A 17,621-nucleotide genomic window follows, 5' to 3' on the forward strand; every position below is an offset into this window, starting at 1 on the left:
TATTCACGTTCACAACAATATTTTAGTGGCAATTGTGCAATCTGGTCTTCTGTTCCCCTGCGATGAGAATAGAATGTTTATGATCTTTATTAATGAAGTAATTAAGAAGTGTCTTTTCATTCAGTTCAAGTGTCACGATTCAGAGTTTGTTGTCAGTAGTCTCTTGTGGATAACACGCCAGGATGTCAGTGCTTCCTGGGGAACGCGCGTCCTTTGCCTTCGTTAGCTCAACAGACAAGAATTGATCATGAAGCTTTGGGAGGCCTGTTGCCGGGCGCTGGGAGTCTGTTTGTAAGATAAAGACGGCGTGGTTGCTCCTCAAGAAACTTGCCGTCTGGCAGGGGAGGAAGGCACGTGCTAAAGATGCAGAGGCAAAAAGAAGGACGTGGTTGAGCCTGTGGGGGTCAAGCAGCCACAGGGCACTGGCGTGTGCTCCCTGGGTGCCAGGCCCTGGTCTAAGCATTTACCCACCGACCCTCACCAGACCCCAGAGGAATCCAGGGGCAGGTGGAAACACAGCAGTTGCGACTTAGGAAGAGAGAGGGGGGGTCACTTGTCAGTGGGTGGTCTACGCACCATTCTTTCCGGAGCCCTCCTGTAGGGGTGGGGAGCCCTCGGGGGCTTTATTCAAGGGGGGGGTCTTGACCAGAGTTGCATTATTCTATCGTTCTGCTGGCCCAAGGCTGGTCGGGCCTGATGCAGTTCAGGGAGAGACGCACGGCCCTGGGATCACCCTAGAGGCTCAAGGAGTGGCACCCCTCCCTAGGTACATCGATGGAAAACTCCACTGCCCTTTCTGCAGCCGGAATCTTACCCCCAGTAGCAGGAAGAGCTGTTTGCTAGAGGCCTTGTGCCGCCTGAGCATCACTACCCTACAAGAATCACAGGACGAGCCTTGGCAAGGAGATACCCCACCAGCCCCCTTTGGTGGGTGTGGCCCTTTGTTTTGCTTTAGAAACAAAATCCACTGAATCCAGGTAGAATGGTATCTGGCCGGGGGGGGGGGGGGGGGGGGGGGCGGTGGTTGCAAGTACGAAGGTTGTACTAATAACAGACACCTGGAAAGGCCTCAGAGGGTTTCACGAATCTAGTTGGAGGGGCAGTCCGGGTGCTGATCTGAGACGTTAGGTCTGGGAAGGCCTTTGGCGGCTCCCCGATGAGGGCACAGAGCTCCAGAACGGCTGAGCGCCTTGCCAGGGTCTCCGGGCCTGGGAGCTTGTGTTTGACTTGGAGTTCTCTGCCCCGGGCCACCTCACGATCACTGGGGGGGGGAAGCTCCTTCCTTTGTAAGATAGTACATGGCAAAAATAGGTCCGGGTGCTGATAAGGCACGTAGAGTCAGACACGGCGGAAGGAAGCTACAAGCGTGTAGGGCACAGAAGCAAGAGTGGGGAGGGGGAGAGGCCTCCGGTTCTGTGGACGCCTCGGGGGAACAGCCCCCTTGGCCTTGGGGAAGGGTGGACAGCATTCCCACGCCTGGGACGCGCTGCAGGATTTAGCACAGGGGCATGGAGTGTTTGCCTGAACTTCCCACCCCTCACCCCCCACCCACCACCCCGCCCCTCGAGGACAAGAGAGTCAGGTAAATAAATACATCTCCTTCATTGCTGCTCAACTGAAGCCGGTGGAAAGGTCTCCGTGTGTCAGAGGCGAGCGAGCGTGGGGTTCGGCAGATTTTTCCTCGTCTTGTCAGTTAACGAGCAGAGGGAAGCTCGGCCTCACAAAGGAAAGCCGTCCGCCCTTATGCTCAGATGAACGTCCAAACAGCCTTCCAGAGGATTATGCCCACAACGCTGTTTAAATATAGGCTTGGTTCTTGTAACTCTTGAGTTCATCTGGGAAAAACTCACATCCGCAAATGGCATTTTTATCGGTTAGATGAGGACCAAGATCTTTTGGTAAAAATAAATGCTTTTTTTTTCCTTTAAAGAAAATTGGCAATTTGCCTTAAAATTTTTATTGAAGTAATTCTATTCTATTTGAATAATGCTGGGAGATAAAAACCCTCCATTACGCCTTTTTTAATGAATTATAATTCAGAAACATCTCACTAATAGAAAATGACATAAAAGGTACGTAGCATAATTCTTATCTTGTTTTCCTTACTGGTCTCGCTCGTTGGTCGTATGTAATTGGCATCTCTTCAAAGAGAAAATGGGGAATTTGAATCAAATGGCCTTCATTTATTTGAGTTTTAAGATTGAGTATGTTTTTTGAAGGACTTTCTTCTAAACCTTAACATAGTCCTTACATGTAGGTGCTCAATAAAAAAAAACAAAAAAAAAAACAAAAAAAAACCACACTGCTGAATGAATGGAAAGCTTGATTTTCATTTTCTGTGGCCACGGACATCTTTCTCACAGCCTGAGAAGTGCATGAATTCGGACGCCCTCTCAGGGTGGCCAGGCTCACCTCACGTGAGGTGTGATCATTCTGTTGATAAGAGGTTTCCTAGTTCGATGTGCCTGTGAATCACCTAGGGATCTTGTTAAGTGCAGATTCAGGTCAGGTCTGGGTGACCCCAGAGACTCTGCATTTCCGGCTCCCCCTGTTCAGCGGTGCTGCCCATCTGCAGGGCACACCGCGTGGCGGGGAACCAGACGAGCCCCCACCTTGCCCACAAACAGTGCAGATATTGTCAGAACACTGAGCACCCACACACCGTGGTGGCTACTGACGAGGTTCCTGTTTGTTTCTGAAGCTATGACACTGACGGAAGAGGACACATAACTTACCAAGAATTTTTACAGAAATTGGGGATTAACTACTCGGCAGACATTCATCGGCCCTATGCCGAGGACTACTTCAACTTCATGGGCCATTTCACGAAGCCACAGCAGGTGCACGAGGAGGCCCGACAGCTGCAGCAGAGCCCAGACAGGGCCGCGCCGGCCAGGTGAGTGCGTAAGTGTCGCGGGACCGTGAGCTGGCCACCTGTTCGACGCGTGCCCTTGCAGCCAAAGTGGGTTTGAAGTGGTACCTCCCAGTGCTGGCAAAGTCATCATGAAATTCTACTACTTGCTGCTGTAGGTTCTCGAAATGGGTGCGAGGTCGCAGAGTTATAAAGGAGTTAAAGAGCTATGAGCCATCTTCAGTCATGGCCTCACATCATTCCTGTTTTGTAGGTCACCTTTGAGAACTTTTCAGGTGTTTACTAACCTACACACCCAGGACCCACCTCTCGCCCAACCAGATGGCAAGTTCCAGAAGGACATGCCCGTCTTCGTGTAGTGCAGAACACTGCCTGACTCCTCGTAGACGCCCCATGAACTTCTGTTGGTGAATGGATGAATGAATGAATGGATGAATGAATGGATGGATGGATGGATGAATGGATTCATGAATGAATGAATGGATGAATGAATGAATGGATGAATGAATGGATGGATGGATGGATGGATGGATGGATGGATGGATGAATGGATTCATGAATGAATGAATGGATGGATGAATGAATGGATGCATGGGTGAATGAGTGAATGAATGAATGAGTGAACGAACAAGACATATTCCTTAGCTCAGTACTTCCACTTGGGGAACTTTATCCCAGAGAAATAATGTAGTAGAAGCCAACCGTTTAGTGATTGGAAGATACGATTTATAGCGTGTCTTCAACAACCACTAAAAGGGACACCTGCCAGTCACAGTGAGCGTGCTGCCTTATAAAGTATGGCCCCAGGAATATGAAAAACTACATGCCTGTTCAGTTAGCATTGTGAAGACTGGAAAATGTTTGTGATCAAAGGCTGATTGGAAATGACATTTTAACCAGTAAGTGTATCATGACTGGAACCACGTCAAACGTGGGTGCCTGTTCACAAGGACCAGAAGATGATGTGCGAGGGGTACTGTGTTGTATTTGGATGATGGGACTGTATATTACTATCTTCAAAGTTTAAAACCAGTTACTAATGTACTACTTAAAAAAAATTATAACACGGGATGGGGTGCCTGGGTGGCTCAGTCACTTAAGTGTCCAGTGTTGGCTCCGGTCATGATCTCGTGGTTAGTGAGTTTGAGCCCCGCGTCGGGCTCTGTGCTGACGACTCGGAGCCTGGAGCCTGCTTCGGATTCTGTGTCTCCCTCTCTCTCTCTGCCCCTCCTCTGCTCGCTCGCACTCTGTCTCTCTTTCTTTCAAAAATAAATAAACATTAAAAAGATTTTTTTAATTTATAACAGGAGAAAATTTTGCTGCATTCGATGTAACTATCAAGCCATGGGACAGATGTCCCTGATCAGTCCCAGGCCCTGGTGGTCTCCCGTCAGCACCCACCAAGGCTGGGACTCTAGCTCCATGCTGTTCTCATCTGTGTTTCTGTCTGTTGCCTGTCACTTCAGCTCTCTGTCACCACCACCACCTCAAATGGCACCGGAATGAGCGAATGGGTTGTTGCTAAAGAATCCCCAAAGGAAATAAGAACCCCCAAGGACACGGGGAAGAAATGTAATGGCTAAATGGGGTTTACGAGAAGAGCAGTTCAAACGTACCCCTGAATGAGGTCCCAAGTTCACTGAGTTATGAAGCCTGAAGCAAGAGAATCGAATTTGTGAGATTTGAAGTAAAACTATGCTCAAGATTGGTATAAATCAAATATGCCATAAAACTAATGAGAAAGTGGAATTTATCTTTACCAGACAGGGCTGGCCTCATTACCCACTCGTGTCTTCCCTCCTGCCACTTGTGAGTAATGAGGCTCCAAGAGAAGTCTCACGTGCTCAGCGGGCTCACGCCGCATTCTTTCTCTTCTTGAGTTTCCGTTTATTGTGCAAACGTGGATCGCAGTGGAAAGAAGTGGGAGCCACCGAACAGTGTGTCTCAGATCCCCGAGCTCAGTTAACTGATTCACGCTCACCCTGCCCTCTCTGCCATCAGCACACTTTCTGACCAAAGAAGGCAAGCCTGATTTCCTGAAAATGCATGCCCGACTTCTGTTTCCTCAAAGACGTCAGGTTATAAAATTGTCGAGTAACTTTGCCCTTCAGAATGGCCCGCTTTCAAATTTGGGGACAGTGAGTCTTCCTGGTGGTTCCAGGATCTTCTAGCTCCTCGGACGAGAAATGAGGAGACAGGTCTGTTACAAGTGACCGAAATTTTGATGTGCCTCTTAAATCTGAGAGAACTTGTTCAGCGTGCCAGAAATACATCTTAAAAAATTATGAAAAATCCTTTTTCAAACTCATGCTGGTTTTCCACGCCTTGCTCTGTTTTGCCCAAGTCTGAGTTGAAGATTTGAATCAGAGCAGAAAGAGCGAACCAGCCACGGAAGCCGTGGCCTGTCCGAAAATCGGATCGGGAGGTGTGTGAACAAAACCAGAAGAGCCGGGCCCGGCAAGGTGGTGTCGGGGAGGGCTCTGTGGCCATCCCACTGGCCACGACTGTGCCCTCTTCAGACTCTGCCTCGTTGTCCGGACCAGGAGCCAGCCACGGGCCCGGAGCAGTGGCAGCCTGTCCCAGAGTGTCGGCCCACACTCGTTCAGTTCAGCAGTATGGTGTGATCTGTGCTCGAAACCCTCATTTTACTCTGTGCGCATATTTACTCTGCAAGGGAAGTAATTACTGCCTAGAAACCAGTCCAAGAAACGCTGAATGCCTCAATTTTCTAAAAATATGTATCTCAAAAAATGTTTTGATTTTTTTATACCTTCATTTGCTTTCATTTTGAAGGATTAAGTGGAATATAATAGTTGTGATGACGAGTAATCATTCTGTAATGCGGGACTGAATTCAGCACACACCTGTAAGGGAATCCAGAATGTTGCCGCTGTCGGTATACATTTGCCGAACAGTTAACGCAGCTCATTTGTATCCGTGGCTCAAACGAGCTCAGTCCTCAGTTGGCCAGCTCCAAACTGGAGGCCAAGGAGGGAAGGGGGCAGATGATGACCCACGTAGCTTCCAAGTCAGTGCCACTGTCCCCTTCTGACCTGCACGTTCCCGCTCCGCTTCCCCCCCGACTCTCCTGTCTGGGTGGATTCTTTTTTCTAGGCATGCTCAAGGAACTGCTGTCTCCACAAATACATATCTGGGGTGGTAGACAATTACCGGCAAAGATTCCGGGTTTGGAATTTATAGCACAGTCTCTTCCCTGAATAAGAAGCCCACAGCCCAGCCCGAGCCCGAGCCTGCCAGACGAGCATGTCGCTCTTCTTAGAGACCTGGGTGAGCCGAGGTCATGGAATTTACAATCAGTTCACCAAGGCCGGGTGCAAGATTGTTCATGCTGAAAGGTTTCTCCACTTGTTTTAGTCCCTTAACAATATTTGTATTTTTCCCCCCGTCGGGGAAGAATTTTCTTGACAGATGGAGTCATACATTCTTGAACGTGTTCTCTAAGGAAAACAGCCCTCCCGCAGGGGCTGTGGCCAGGCGCCGCCTCTGTCCCTGCGAGAGGCAGGTCTGGATGGGCCCACTTTACAGACGGCACTCTTGTCCCTCGTCTGTAAAGTGAGGAGATAGTTACCCACCTCCCTTGCAGGGTTGTTGAGAAGAGTCAGTGGGAGAACGTACATGAAGCCCACACAGCTCCAGCTTTGCCCGTCGACGCACACAAATGGCGGCTGCGTTTCCTTCTTTCTTTCTTTCTTTCTTTCTTTCTTTCTTTCTTTCTTTCTTTCTTTCTTTCTTTCTCTCTCTCTCTCTCTCTCTTTCTTTCCTTCTTTCTCTCTCTTTCCCTTTTCTTTCTTTCTTTCTTTCTTTCTTTCTTTCTTTCTTTCTTCCTTTCTTTCTCTCTCTCTCTCTCTCTCTCTCTCTCTCTCTCTCTCTCTCTCTCTCTAGTTTGAGAGAGAAAGAGCCAGTAGAGGAGGGGACAGAGAGAGAGGGAGACCGAGAATCCCAAGCAGGCTTCATGGTGTCAGCACAGAGCCCGACGTGGGGCTTGAACTCACCAACTGCAAGATCATGACCTGAGCCGAAATCAAGAGTCAAGACACTTGGGGCACCTGGGTGGCTAAGTCAGTTAAGCGTCCAACTTTGGCTCAGGTCAGGATCTCGTGGTCGGTGAGTTCAAGCCCCGCGTCGGGCTCTGCGCTGACAGCTCAGAGCCGGGAGCCTGCTTCGGATTCTGTGTCTCCCTCTCTCTCTGCCCCTCCCTCGCTCATGCTCTGTCTTTCTCTCTGTCAAAAATAAATTAAAAAAAAAAAAAGAGTCAGACTTTTAACTGAGCCACCCAGAGCCACCCAGGCACCCCTGGTGGCTGTATTTCTTAACAACACAGTACCTAATAAAACTAATAAAATGCCAAATGCCAAGGGGTCTCTGCCCCTGAACCCAGGAGAGCTCTCTGGGGGTGGGGGTGGGGGGTGACACCCATCTCTGCTCGAGTGCCTCTTTCCCCGAGAGGCGTACCTGCACCTCCCCATGGGAACTGCAGCCTGCTCCCAGGCGGGGTCCTCAGTCCTGCTCCCCAGTCTCCACTGACCCCCTGCGCAGTGTTCCCAATGTCTTCTGTCTCAAGCCGGCCTCGCCCCACTGGGATGTAAGTTCTTCTGGGGATGCCTGTTTGAGCCCCTAGACGCGTCCCGATGCCCAGAGCCGTAGCTGGCATGTAAAAGGTGCTCCCCCAGTTTTCACCGAGCGCATTGAGGAGCATCGCTCTCTGTAGTTTTTAATTCCTTGTTCTATTTTTTTTTTATTTTTAAAAAAAAATTTTTTTTTCAACGTTTATTTATTTTTTTGGGACAGAGAGAGACAGAGCATGAACGGGGGAGGGGCAGAGAGAGAGGGAGACACAGAATCGGAAACAGGCTCCAGGCTCTGAGCCATCAGCCCAGAGCCCGACGCGGGGCTCGAACTCAGGGACCGCGAGATCGTGACCTGGCTGAAGTCGGAAGCTCAACCGACTGCGCCACCCAGGCGCCCCTCCTTGTTCTATTTTTAAAGTAACAAATTCTACGGGGCGCCTGGGTGGCTCAGTCAGTTGAGCTTCCGACTTCAGCTCAGGTCACGATCTCGCGATCTCGCGGTCCATGAGTTCGAGCCCCGCGTCGGGCTCTGGGCTGATGGCTCAGAGCCTGGAGCCCGTTTCCGATTCTGTGTCTCCCTCTCTCTCTGCTCCTCCCCCGTTCATGCTCTGTCTCTCTGTCTCAAAAATAAATAAACGTTAAAGTAACAAATTCTAGTAAAAAAAAGAAACAAGGTTGTAATTTCTATAATATAGTTCTGCTAAAGATAATGATAAAATGATAACGGTACAAACTCACTATTTTTTCCAGAATACCTTTTAATGCAAAAGTTACACCAAGGCTGCAAAACGCCTTCAAGATCAGTTCCTCGACGACCCAGCAAATCATCACATTAGAATAATCACCAACTCTTGCTTTAAAGAAATCTGTTTTCCTGGTTTGGGGATGCCTAAAATGTATTCTCTTTCAGGGACAAGCTTAAAGACCACTATCAAGATATCAGCAAAGCACTCACCAAAGTCGATCCATCCCCAAATGGCTACATACCTGTAAGCAAGATGCAGGAAGTGTTGCGGGGATGCGGTTGTCACCTGAAGGAAGAGGACCTGGCCGATCTTCTGAACAGGTGTTCTTCCACTGGGTTCACTGTGCCTCTCACATAGACGGGACGGGAAAACGGGCCGGCGCATTGCTTTTGCTTCTCCCTCCCTGCCCGTTCCAACAGCCTTTCGCCACTGAGGTGACGCCCAGGCATCCCCGTGGCTCCGTTGTAAGCAGCTTGAGTCAACCCCCAGCACAAGGAGAATGCAACCTCCGAATTTCCCCGTCCCCGGAGTCAACAAGTCTGACGGCTTCGCGGATCCCTTCTGGTCCTTAAGTCGAATGTCTAAGTGACAAGCTTCTATAGCTTCTATAGCTGCTTCCCGGTTTTTAACTTTTAGACGGTGTCTGTTGACTCCGTACCTGGAAGCTGTGGGTTTAACCGGCACCCACCGCCTCACCCACTCCGCCCCCCGCCTCTCTGTGGAACCCACACACACACTTCCCTCCACGGGCCACCATGCTGCTGCATCACGGTTTCGGGTAGATCAGCATTCGGGGTTTGTAACATCGTGACTTGTTTCACGGATTGCTTTTCCCCTCCTGCATACCATTTTGTTTTCCCCGGAATTAATAATTATCTTTTCTTTCTTTCCTGTTTGCTTCGTTTCCTGCGTACTTACGATCAGTAATTAAACGCCCAACTCACCTCCGGTTGTAAAATCTTTTTCTACAGTGTTCACACTCATCTTCCTGGATGGCCTTTGTCATGTCCTTTAATTCTGAGAAAGTTTCTTGATGATTTCATTGACTTTCTCTCCCGTTCTTTGGGAAACTCCTATTTTTATTGGACATTCAACCACGTAGGATGTTTCCTTATATACATCTTTAAGTTTATTTATTTACTTTGAGAGAAAGAGTGAGCAGGGAGGGGCGGAGAGAGAGAGAATCCCAAGCAGCCTCCACGCTGTCAGCACAGAGCCCGACGCGGGGCTCGAACTCACGAGCCGCGAGATCGTGACCTGAGCCGAAGTCGGACGCTCAACCGACTGAGCCACCCAGGCGCCCCCTCCCCCTGTTTGTTACAGTTTATTTATGTTTCATTATATTTTCAAGTCTTTCCCATCTTCCATCTTTTCCTTCCTGCTTCCCTGTCCGGAAGATTTCTTCAATTTCACTCCCAACCCTTTCTTTTGGGACTTTTGTTTCTGCCATCACACTTAACCATATTTCTAATGACCAGAACTTGTCTTTGTTCCCAGGGTGTTCCTCTTTCAGAGCATCATGTTCTTGTGTCCTGGATGTGTGATCTCATTTCTCTGAAGGTGTTAACGATGGATTTTTTTTTTTTTAAGTTTTCCTTGCCTGAGGAGTCTCTCCTCCGTGTTGCCTTTTTCTACTAGTTTCCTTGTTCGAAAATCTCCACATTAAGAGTGAGGTCCTAAGAAGCAGGTTAGAAGTTCTGTGCAGAGGGGTAGAACTTACTGACTTTGCTTTGAACTTTCAGTGTGGACTACTGTGGCAGAGCAGTCTGGCATGCGGTTTCTTTGGAGGACCCCCAGTGTCAGGATCTTTAAAATTTGGAGAGGGGGGCAGTGCTGGTCAGATTTCCCAGAGACTGGTGTTGGCACCTAACATATAGGGATGCCCCGTTAGATTTGAATTCCGGAGAAACAATAATATTTTTAGTTTAAGGATGTGCCATGCAATATTTGGGATACATTTATGTTAAAATTATTTTGTTTGTCTGAAATTCCAATTTAACTGGGTGCCCTGCTAGATTATCGTTGGTCTGTTTTTCTAAATCTGGCAGCCCAACCAGAGAAGATTCTCTGGTCCCCTGCTGCTGGCAGTCTGGGAGCTGATTGGGAGGGGAAGCCTGGAAGTTTCAGCAGTCGGTGTGATAGGCTGAATAACGCCCCCCAAAGATACCCCGGTCCTAATTCCTAGAACCTATGAATGTGACGTGAGACGGAAAATGAGTCCTTGCAGGTGTGATTAAGGGTCTTGAGGTGGGGAGATGATCCTGGATCATCTGGGTGGGCCTCAGATCACCAGTGTCCCTATGAAAGTGAGTCAGGGAGAGGCGTCACCCAGACATGAGCACAGGGGGAGAACTTCACCCAGAGGTGAGCACAGGGGGAGAAATCGGCATAGCGTGGCCACAAGCCAAGGATCTCCAGCAGCCACCAGAGGCTGGAGGTGCAGAACAGATTCTCCCATAGCCTCTGGAGGGAACACGGCCCTGCCGACACCTTGATCTTGGCCCAATAAAACCAATTTCTGACTTCCGGTGTCCAGAACCGTAAGAAAAGAAATGTGTGATGCTTTGAGCCACCCGCTACTCTTGGTGTTTTGTTGCAGAGCCATAGAAAACTATTTAGTAAAATCAGGATATAAACTTCCGCTTAATCCCTCTTTTCATTAAGAACCCTCCCTATCTTGCACTAGGGACGCATGCTTCAGTTGAGAAACACTGACTCCAGAGAGCACGAATTCTAGACCCCCCCTTGCGAGTGCTGGGGGAGGGGCCCAGTACCCAGACGCTTGGAATTTGGGGAGGGACATGGGGCCCAAGTGCTTCCTGCACACACTTTTAACCAGTCCTTCTAGTTTTCTTTTCCTTTTTATATGACATAATTGTTTTCTTGTTTTCCTTCTCTTTATTTTGTTCGTCACGGTAAGTATCCCCCATCCCCCCTCCACCTCCCCTCTGGTAACCAGCATTGTGCTCTCCATAGTTAAGAGTTTGTTTCTTGGTTTGTTTTCTCTCTCTCTCTTTTTTTTTTCCCCCTCTGTTCATTTGTCTTGTTTCCTAAATTCCACTTATGAGTGAAATCATACGGCATTTGTCTTTCTCTCTCTGCCTCCTGTCACTTAGCGTTGTAGTCTCTAGTCCCATCTATGTCTTTGCCAGTGGCGAGAGTTCATTCTCTGTGACGGCTGAGTAATATTCCATTGTGTGCACGCACCACCTGTCCTTTATCCATTCGCCTGTTGACGGGCACTTGGGCTGCGTCCATAATTTGGCTCTTGTCGATAACGCTGCTGTGAACATCCGAGTGCATGGATCCCACTGAATGCGTGTCTTTGTATCTTGGGGGTAAATACCCAGTGCAATTACCGTATTGTGGGCTGGGTCTATTGGTAACTTTTTGAGGAAGCTCCATGCTAGTTTCCACAGTGGCGGCACCAGCGTGCACTCCCACCAACAGTGCCCGAGGGTTCCCCTTTCTCCGTGTCCTCGCTGACACCCGTGGTTTCCTGTGTTACTGATTTTAGCCATGCTGACGGGTGTGAGGTGACATCCCATGGTGGTTTTGATCTGCGTTTCCCTGAGGATGAGAGATGGGGAGCATCTGGTCCTTCTGTTTTTAACCCCACGTTGATGCCTACTTCTAGCTGGAGAGGGGCCCCCGTGAGTCTCTTGCCTACATACAGTCCATTCACGGCCCTCACCGGTTTTCCGCGGTGTCTTTTAAGTGTTCCTTCCAGCTTCCGGCTCCAAAGGCTTTCAGTCTAGGAAAGCAGATCTCAGCTGTAATTCTCTGTATTTGCCCGGATCCCTTCAGATTTGGGGGGGACGTTTTGCCCTGTGACCTCAGTTTTCTTGGGGGACAAGGGAAAGCTGTTGGCTTTCAGTCTGTTCGACTTTTTTCTTACCTCCCGTTTCTGCGCATGCCAGCCTCCCCTCCTCTTTCTACCGCTGTCCCTCTCTGATTCTTCCATGTCCCGCCTTTTGTCAGGCGCGGTTTTAATTTGGGGAAAAGGAAGTTCAACTTAACCTTCTATCCTGCAGCCACAACCAGGCCTTCTGTGCTTGGTTCACGGGTCGATTCTAAAACTCAAAAACCGTTGACCAGCATTTCACAATTATGATTATGTGTTCAGTGCCCACAGAACGAATGAAAATTAGCTTTCCTCCCAGCCGCACCATCCCTGAGCCTCTGTGTCCACCTTGTTGTAGGCAAACCTGGGTACCCATGCGTCTTTTCTAGGTCACATGGGGGAAGGTGGTTCTTTGTGTAAGCTGTTTCCAGGAACGTAATCAGCTGTTTTCTAGGAACCCGAGGCTCAATTAAAATTGAACGTTGTCACCCTTCCGCGTTCCCCAACACTCCACGCCACTTACAGTTCTCACAGGTGTTCCTTGGCACCCTCCACTCTGGAGCCGGGCCCCCACATTGTCCTGTCCCAGGTCTGTTCCTACCATTCCCCAGCAAGGTTGGATCCCATTCCTGTTTCCTGTATCACATACCTTTTTCTTTCTTTCTTTCTTTCTTTCTTTCTTTCTTTCTTTCTTTCTTTCTTTCTTTCTTTTAAATGTTTACTTATTTTTGAGAGAGAGACAGACAGAGCATGAGTGGGGGAGGGGCAGAGAGAGAGAGGGAGACACAGAATCCAAAGCAGGCTCCAGGCTCCGAGCTGTCAGCACAGAGCCCGACGCGGGGCTCGAACTCACGAATCACGAGATCATGACCCGAGCTGAAGTCAGACGCTTAACCCACTGAGCCACCCAGGCACCGCCCCCCCCCTTTTTTATTTCTTGATTTCCATCCTTGTTTTGTTGGAGTACTTCCTGAAGTAACTTTCTAAGAAAGGGCAGACAAGAAATAAATTTTCTGAGTTCTTTGTCTGAAAAAAATTATTTAATCTCCTTCACACAGATTGCTGGCCTGTCTGAGCATAGAATCCTAAGGAGAAAATAATTTTTCCTTAAAATGTTGAAACCATTACTCAATTGTGTTTGAGCTGAGAGAAGTTCAATGCAGTGTGTGTGTGTGTGTGTGTGTGTGTGTGTGTGTGTGTGTGTGACGGAAGAAGAATCATTTCATCCTCAAATATGCCTATACGTTCTCTTCTTCCTTAACCAGGATCTCCTCTCACTAAATGTATTTCCAGCTGAACAAGAATTCATATGCATTCAGTGAATAAATCATAGAAAAACAGCACCAGATAAATAATTAACTAAATGATTGTAAGAGAGTCTTGTTAAAATATAGTTAGGATTGGTACTTTTATAAATAACAACAAAAAGACTGTGGAATTTCTGTAGTTCACCTTTCAATGGGGGTGATCAACTTTTTTTTTTACAAATTGAAACCTTAATAAGGATCCATCGCTCAATTGCTTGTTTCTTCTCAAAGACCTCTTGATGATAAACATCTCTGTTATTTGTAATTATATGTAGATTATTCATTTCTAGATCCAAAATAGACTTTTCTAAATAATACTGCGATTAGCATATGCATTTGATTTTATTACTAAATTTTAATACCAAGTTGGCAATTTATCCTGCTGATGAAATAGAGTTGATTAGCCTTTTCCCCCATGTCTCCATCATAGGAGCCAGCGACGCGGGGCCTGTGGAAGGCCGCTCTGCAGCTGTGGGTTGGAAAAGCACAGCTCTTGGCTCATTTTCTTTAGAAGCAGATATCTGAGTCACTAGAAACTTCTCTCTCTGGCTTACCAACATTCCACACTGTTCTTCTCTGACGTGGACTCCATCCCACTGAAAGAAAGCTTAGGTGTTAAAGTGCCAGCAGTCCCCAGAGAATTTAAGTGACCAAAAAATGTGAACTTTGAATGCAATTAAACTTTATTTTGCATCAGTTTACATCTTTAAATAGGATCTATGTTCTCATGAAACTTTGGGATTTTCTCTCGCCGTATTTTCTTCTCGAATGTAAAGGTATTTTCTTCTGTGTCAGAGTGGAGGGCAGGGAGGAGTCTCCACATGGCTGTCCTCATTGAGACATGCACTCAGAATTTCTATCTGAGAAAATGCTAAGCTGTATAGGTTTTGTGAAACTGTCCCCTGAATGCTTTCAGCTTGACCACTCAGTTCCGACCAGTCTTGAAAAAGAACTTGACATACATTTTACTCAGTTCCTCTTTCCCTTTCCACTGCCTTTGTTTGACACGTCTCTCTTTTTTTCCACCTCCCCCAACCATTTCTCAGTCCAGCCCTCATGAGCCGAGGTCTCGATGACCACAGTCCTGAGCCCGCGCGCCCTCCAGTCTTATTTCCTGACCGCCCCTGCTGACACTGTCGGGTGTATCTTCCCATAACACTGCCCTGCCCCCCCTCGTCTCTGCGGAGGCATCTTTGTTTGCCCCAGTCAGTGCATCAGGTTCCTAAGCTGGGCCTCCTTTTCCCTTCTTCTGCTGTCCAAAGCTGTGAGCCCCGCTGTCCAGGCTTTAAGTCTGTGGCCCCCGCAGCCCTCACCTCGCTCCGTCATATTGCATTGTCGGTGTGTGCCCGTCTGCTCTCATAGCTAACTGACAGGTGAGCACCTCCGGGCCAGAGAACAGCGTCCTAACGTTATTCCTGTTCCGCACACTGTTCTGTGCTCAGCAGCTCTTTGTTGAATGAATAAGCGGTGGGGTTGCTTTTTGTAATTAATACATTCCTTTCTTTCTTTGGGGACAAGTTGGGGAATCCGCTGGCACGATAACTCCTTCAATTACCTTGACTTCTTGAAGGCGGTAGAGAACAGCGAGCCAACAAGACCTCCGCCAAGAGAAAAAGAGGGCGCGCCCCTCACTTTTGCGACACTAGACCCGGCGGAGGTTGTGAAGAGTATCCAGGAAGTTGTCGACTCCTCCAATGCGGCTTTGTCAACGGTATGAAAGAGCGAAACGTAGTTTTACTTCAGAAACTGAAGTCCCGGTGCTCATGTGAATTCACGAAGAGCTGCTGTCAGCCCTCCCCTCCTCCCGGCCCCCCACCCCTCTCTTCACTCTCGTGGGGTGTCAGAACTCAGATGGGTCAGGCAAGATCAGCTGGTACCTTTGAGCACATGTGTACCCGTGTTTGCTCTACAAGGAGCTGCCAGGATTGTGCCCAGCGTGTGCTCTCTGAGGTCGGAGTGCTCAGTGTTTAGCAGGTGCTGTGTCTGCGAGGGCAAGGGGCTCTGGGCAGAGAGGGCAGAGCACAGAGGTCCCGAGGGGAGAGCAGGCCTAGTGTGTCCCGTGAGCACCGGGCCCATAGCACCAGGTGGCCTTGGAGAGGTTGCCCGGGGCCCGGCTGTGGCACAAAGACTCATCGGGAAGGACACCGGGAACCAGGCGACGTGCAAGGTGTTCCCCCAAGTACAGTGACAGATACTTGACCGCTGACATCTGTATGACACTGCAGAGCGTGTAGGGATGATGCTGTGGCCCGTGCTGGAGTCCTTGGAAAACAGTGCTGTGGCCGTGCCCGTGGTGGGGCGGCGGTCCCCGAGACTGGTCCATACCTCCATTTCCCCTACGGCAGCAGCAAGAAGAGAAAATGCTGTCTGCAGAGGGCAGGCCTCGCAGTTTAATGAGATCAAAGGTTCAAAGCAGCCGGGGCCATGCTGGACACAATCAGAACAAGACTGTCCTTCAGACACTGTCAAAAACCTAGGACCATGCTCGCTAAATCCCCGGAGCGAATAATCCCCTAGGCTATGGCGGCAAGGTGGGCTCTGGGGTCCAAGCATAAGGGACTAGAGAGAAGGAGAAAGGCAAGTGCCACGCAGCCAGCCTGTGAAAGTTCTAGAATGTCAGCCAACTTGACCTTTGTGCTGGTGAGCAGACATTTTTCACATCTAGGAGTTCTCTGTGAGGATTTAGGATTTTTATGTCTTTGTTTTAGTGATTCTGCAAAGATAAAAATTAGTCTGCACACGTGGGTCATCTGGAAAGCACACAGGCCATCTTCTACGCACCTTCCAGCGCCCGTGTGTGAGACGGCGCTGGGCCCAGCGGTCACCCCGTGAGCATTGCGAACACGGATGTCCACCATGAGGGTCATAGAGACGATGAAGGGGCCCAGGCAGTGGCCGCAGCAGGCTGGAGACCCAGCCCTGTTGAAAGGACAGCTTCTCCTCAGTCTCAGCCAACTGTTGCTGAGCTGAAAACTGGCCCCACTTTGCTAGAGCTTTCCAGTTTTCATGAGACACTCTGGAACCTCCTGGTTTCTAAATGTCAGGACATATTTCAGGTTTCTAAAGCACTCTCCAGACCAAACAAGTCCATTTGCAGGATGGTTTTGCCTCTTTCTGACGTAAAGTGGCACTATTAACATCCATCGGGATGTTTCTCAAACTGAAGTTCGTGGAACCTCTAGGGGGAACCATGACTCTCACCTCTGAGAAACACTCCTTAGGCGGTGATGTTTTAAGCAAGAGAGTGAGGTCGGGCCAAGAGAGCGGCACATGGAAGGGAGAGAGGGCATCTGGGGCAGCGAGGCACAGAAGGAATGGCGAGGTCTGAGGACAGCCATCAGCGAGGATACCGGGCACGTTTGTGCGTCTTTGCATATCACTGGAGATGTGTCTCAGATGCATCTTGTTTCTGAAATGACATCACAATAACTTCTATTTCTATAGAGTTTATAGATTGCCCAGCACACTGCCTTCTGTCTTTTGGTTAATGTTTATTTATTTTTGAGAGACAGAGAGAGACAGAGTACAAGTAGGGGAGGGGCAGAGAGAGAAGGAGACACAGAATCCGAAGCAGGTTCCAGGCTCCGAGCTGTCAGCACAGAGCCCGACCTGGAGCTCAAACTCACGAACCGCGAGATCATGACCTGAGCCAAAGTCGGACGCTTAACCGACTGAGCCACCCAGGCGCCCCTCAGCGCACTGCCTTCTAACGTCCTCGTAACACAGATGCTCAGCTGACTGGGCTCATTTTTATGGTCATTCTCCACATTTGTTGAGATCAACTATGTGTCCAGTACACGTACAGCTGTTTTCGGGCCGTAGTAAAACAACAATGTGAGTTGCAAAGTCCGTCTTTTCCTACCACAGAAGCTAAGGTCATGGAGGTTAAGATCTCATGGTAGGAAAGCAGAGGTGGAATTCAAAGTCCACTTCTGAGCAGAGGTGGGGCGGAGGGGGGTGTCCCGGGCTTTTCCACCACCCACGGCTTTGTCCCGTTACCACATGCTAAATAAAAACTTGACGCTAGACGGTATTTTAAGGTTAATTTGGTTGCACACATATCACCACCCCCATGGACGGATGGGATGGGCTTAATCAGCCCTGAATGAGAATTAACCAGCAGGGAATGTGGTTTGGGGTTGGCACGCACATTCAATTCTCACTTTAAAAAAAAAAAGATCCTAACCCACCGCTTGATACAGATTTCCTAGTGCAATAAAAATGAATGATTTTGTTCCGACAGATGGAAAAAAAATGTGCTTT

At 48.8% G+C, this 17,621-nt stretch overlaps 1 protein-coding gene across 8 annotated transcripts in view; it reads left to right on the top strand.

Moving 5' to 3' along the window:
* Nucleotides 1-17,621, top strand: part of EFCAB6 (EF-hand calcium binding domain 6) — a 249,752-nt gene that overhangs the window by 188,818 nt on the left and 43,313 nt on the right. For all 8 annotated transcript variants that reach the window (XM_086712072.1, XM_086712076.1, XM_086712079.1 and 5 more), the window contains 3 exons: nucleotides 2,702-2,896; nucleotides 8,372-8,527; nucleotides 14,877-15,069. In XM_086712072.1, coding sequence (XP_086568198.1) covers nucleotides 2,702-2,896; nucleotides 8,372-8,527; nucleotides 14,877-15,069 — 544 coding nt within the window. The remainder of the gene's footprint in view (nucleotides 1-2,701; nucleotides 2,897-8,371; nucleotides 8,528-14,876; nucleotides 15,070-17,621) is intronic.

Source organism: Puma concolor, chromosome B4 (assembly GCF_028749965.1).
Source record: "Puma concolor isolate L17-30 chromosome B4, mPumCon1.1.hap2, whole genome shotgun sequence".
Classification (NCBI taxonomy): domain Eukaryota; kingdom Metazoa; phylum Chordata; class Mammalia; order Carnivora; family Felidae; genus Puma; species Puma concolor.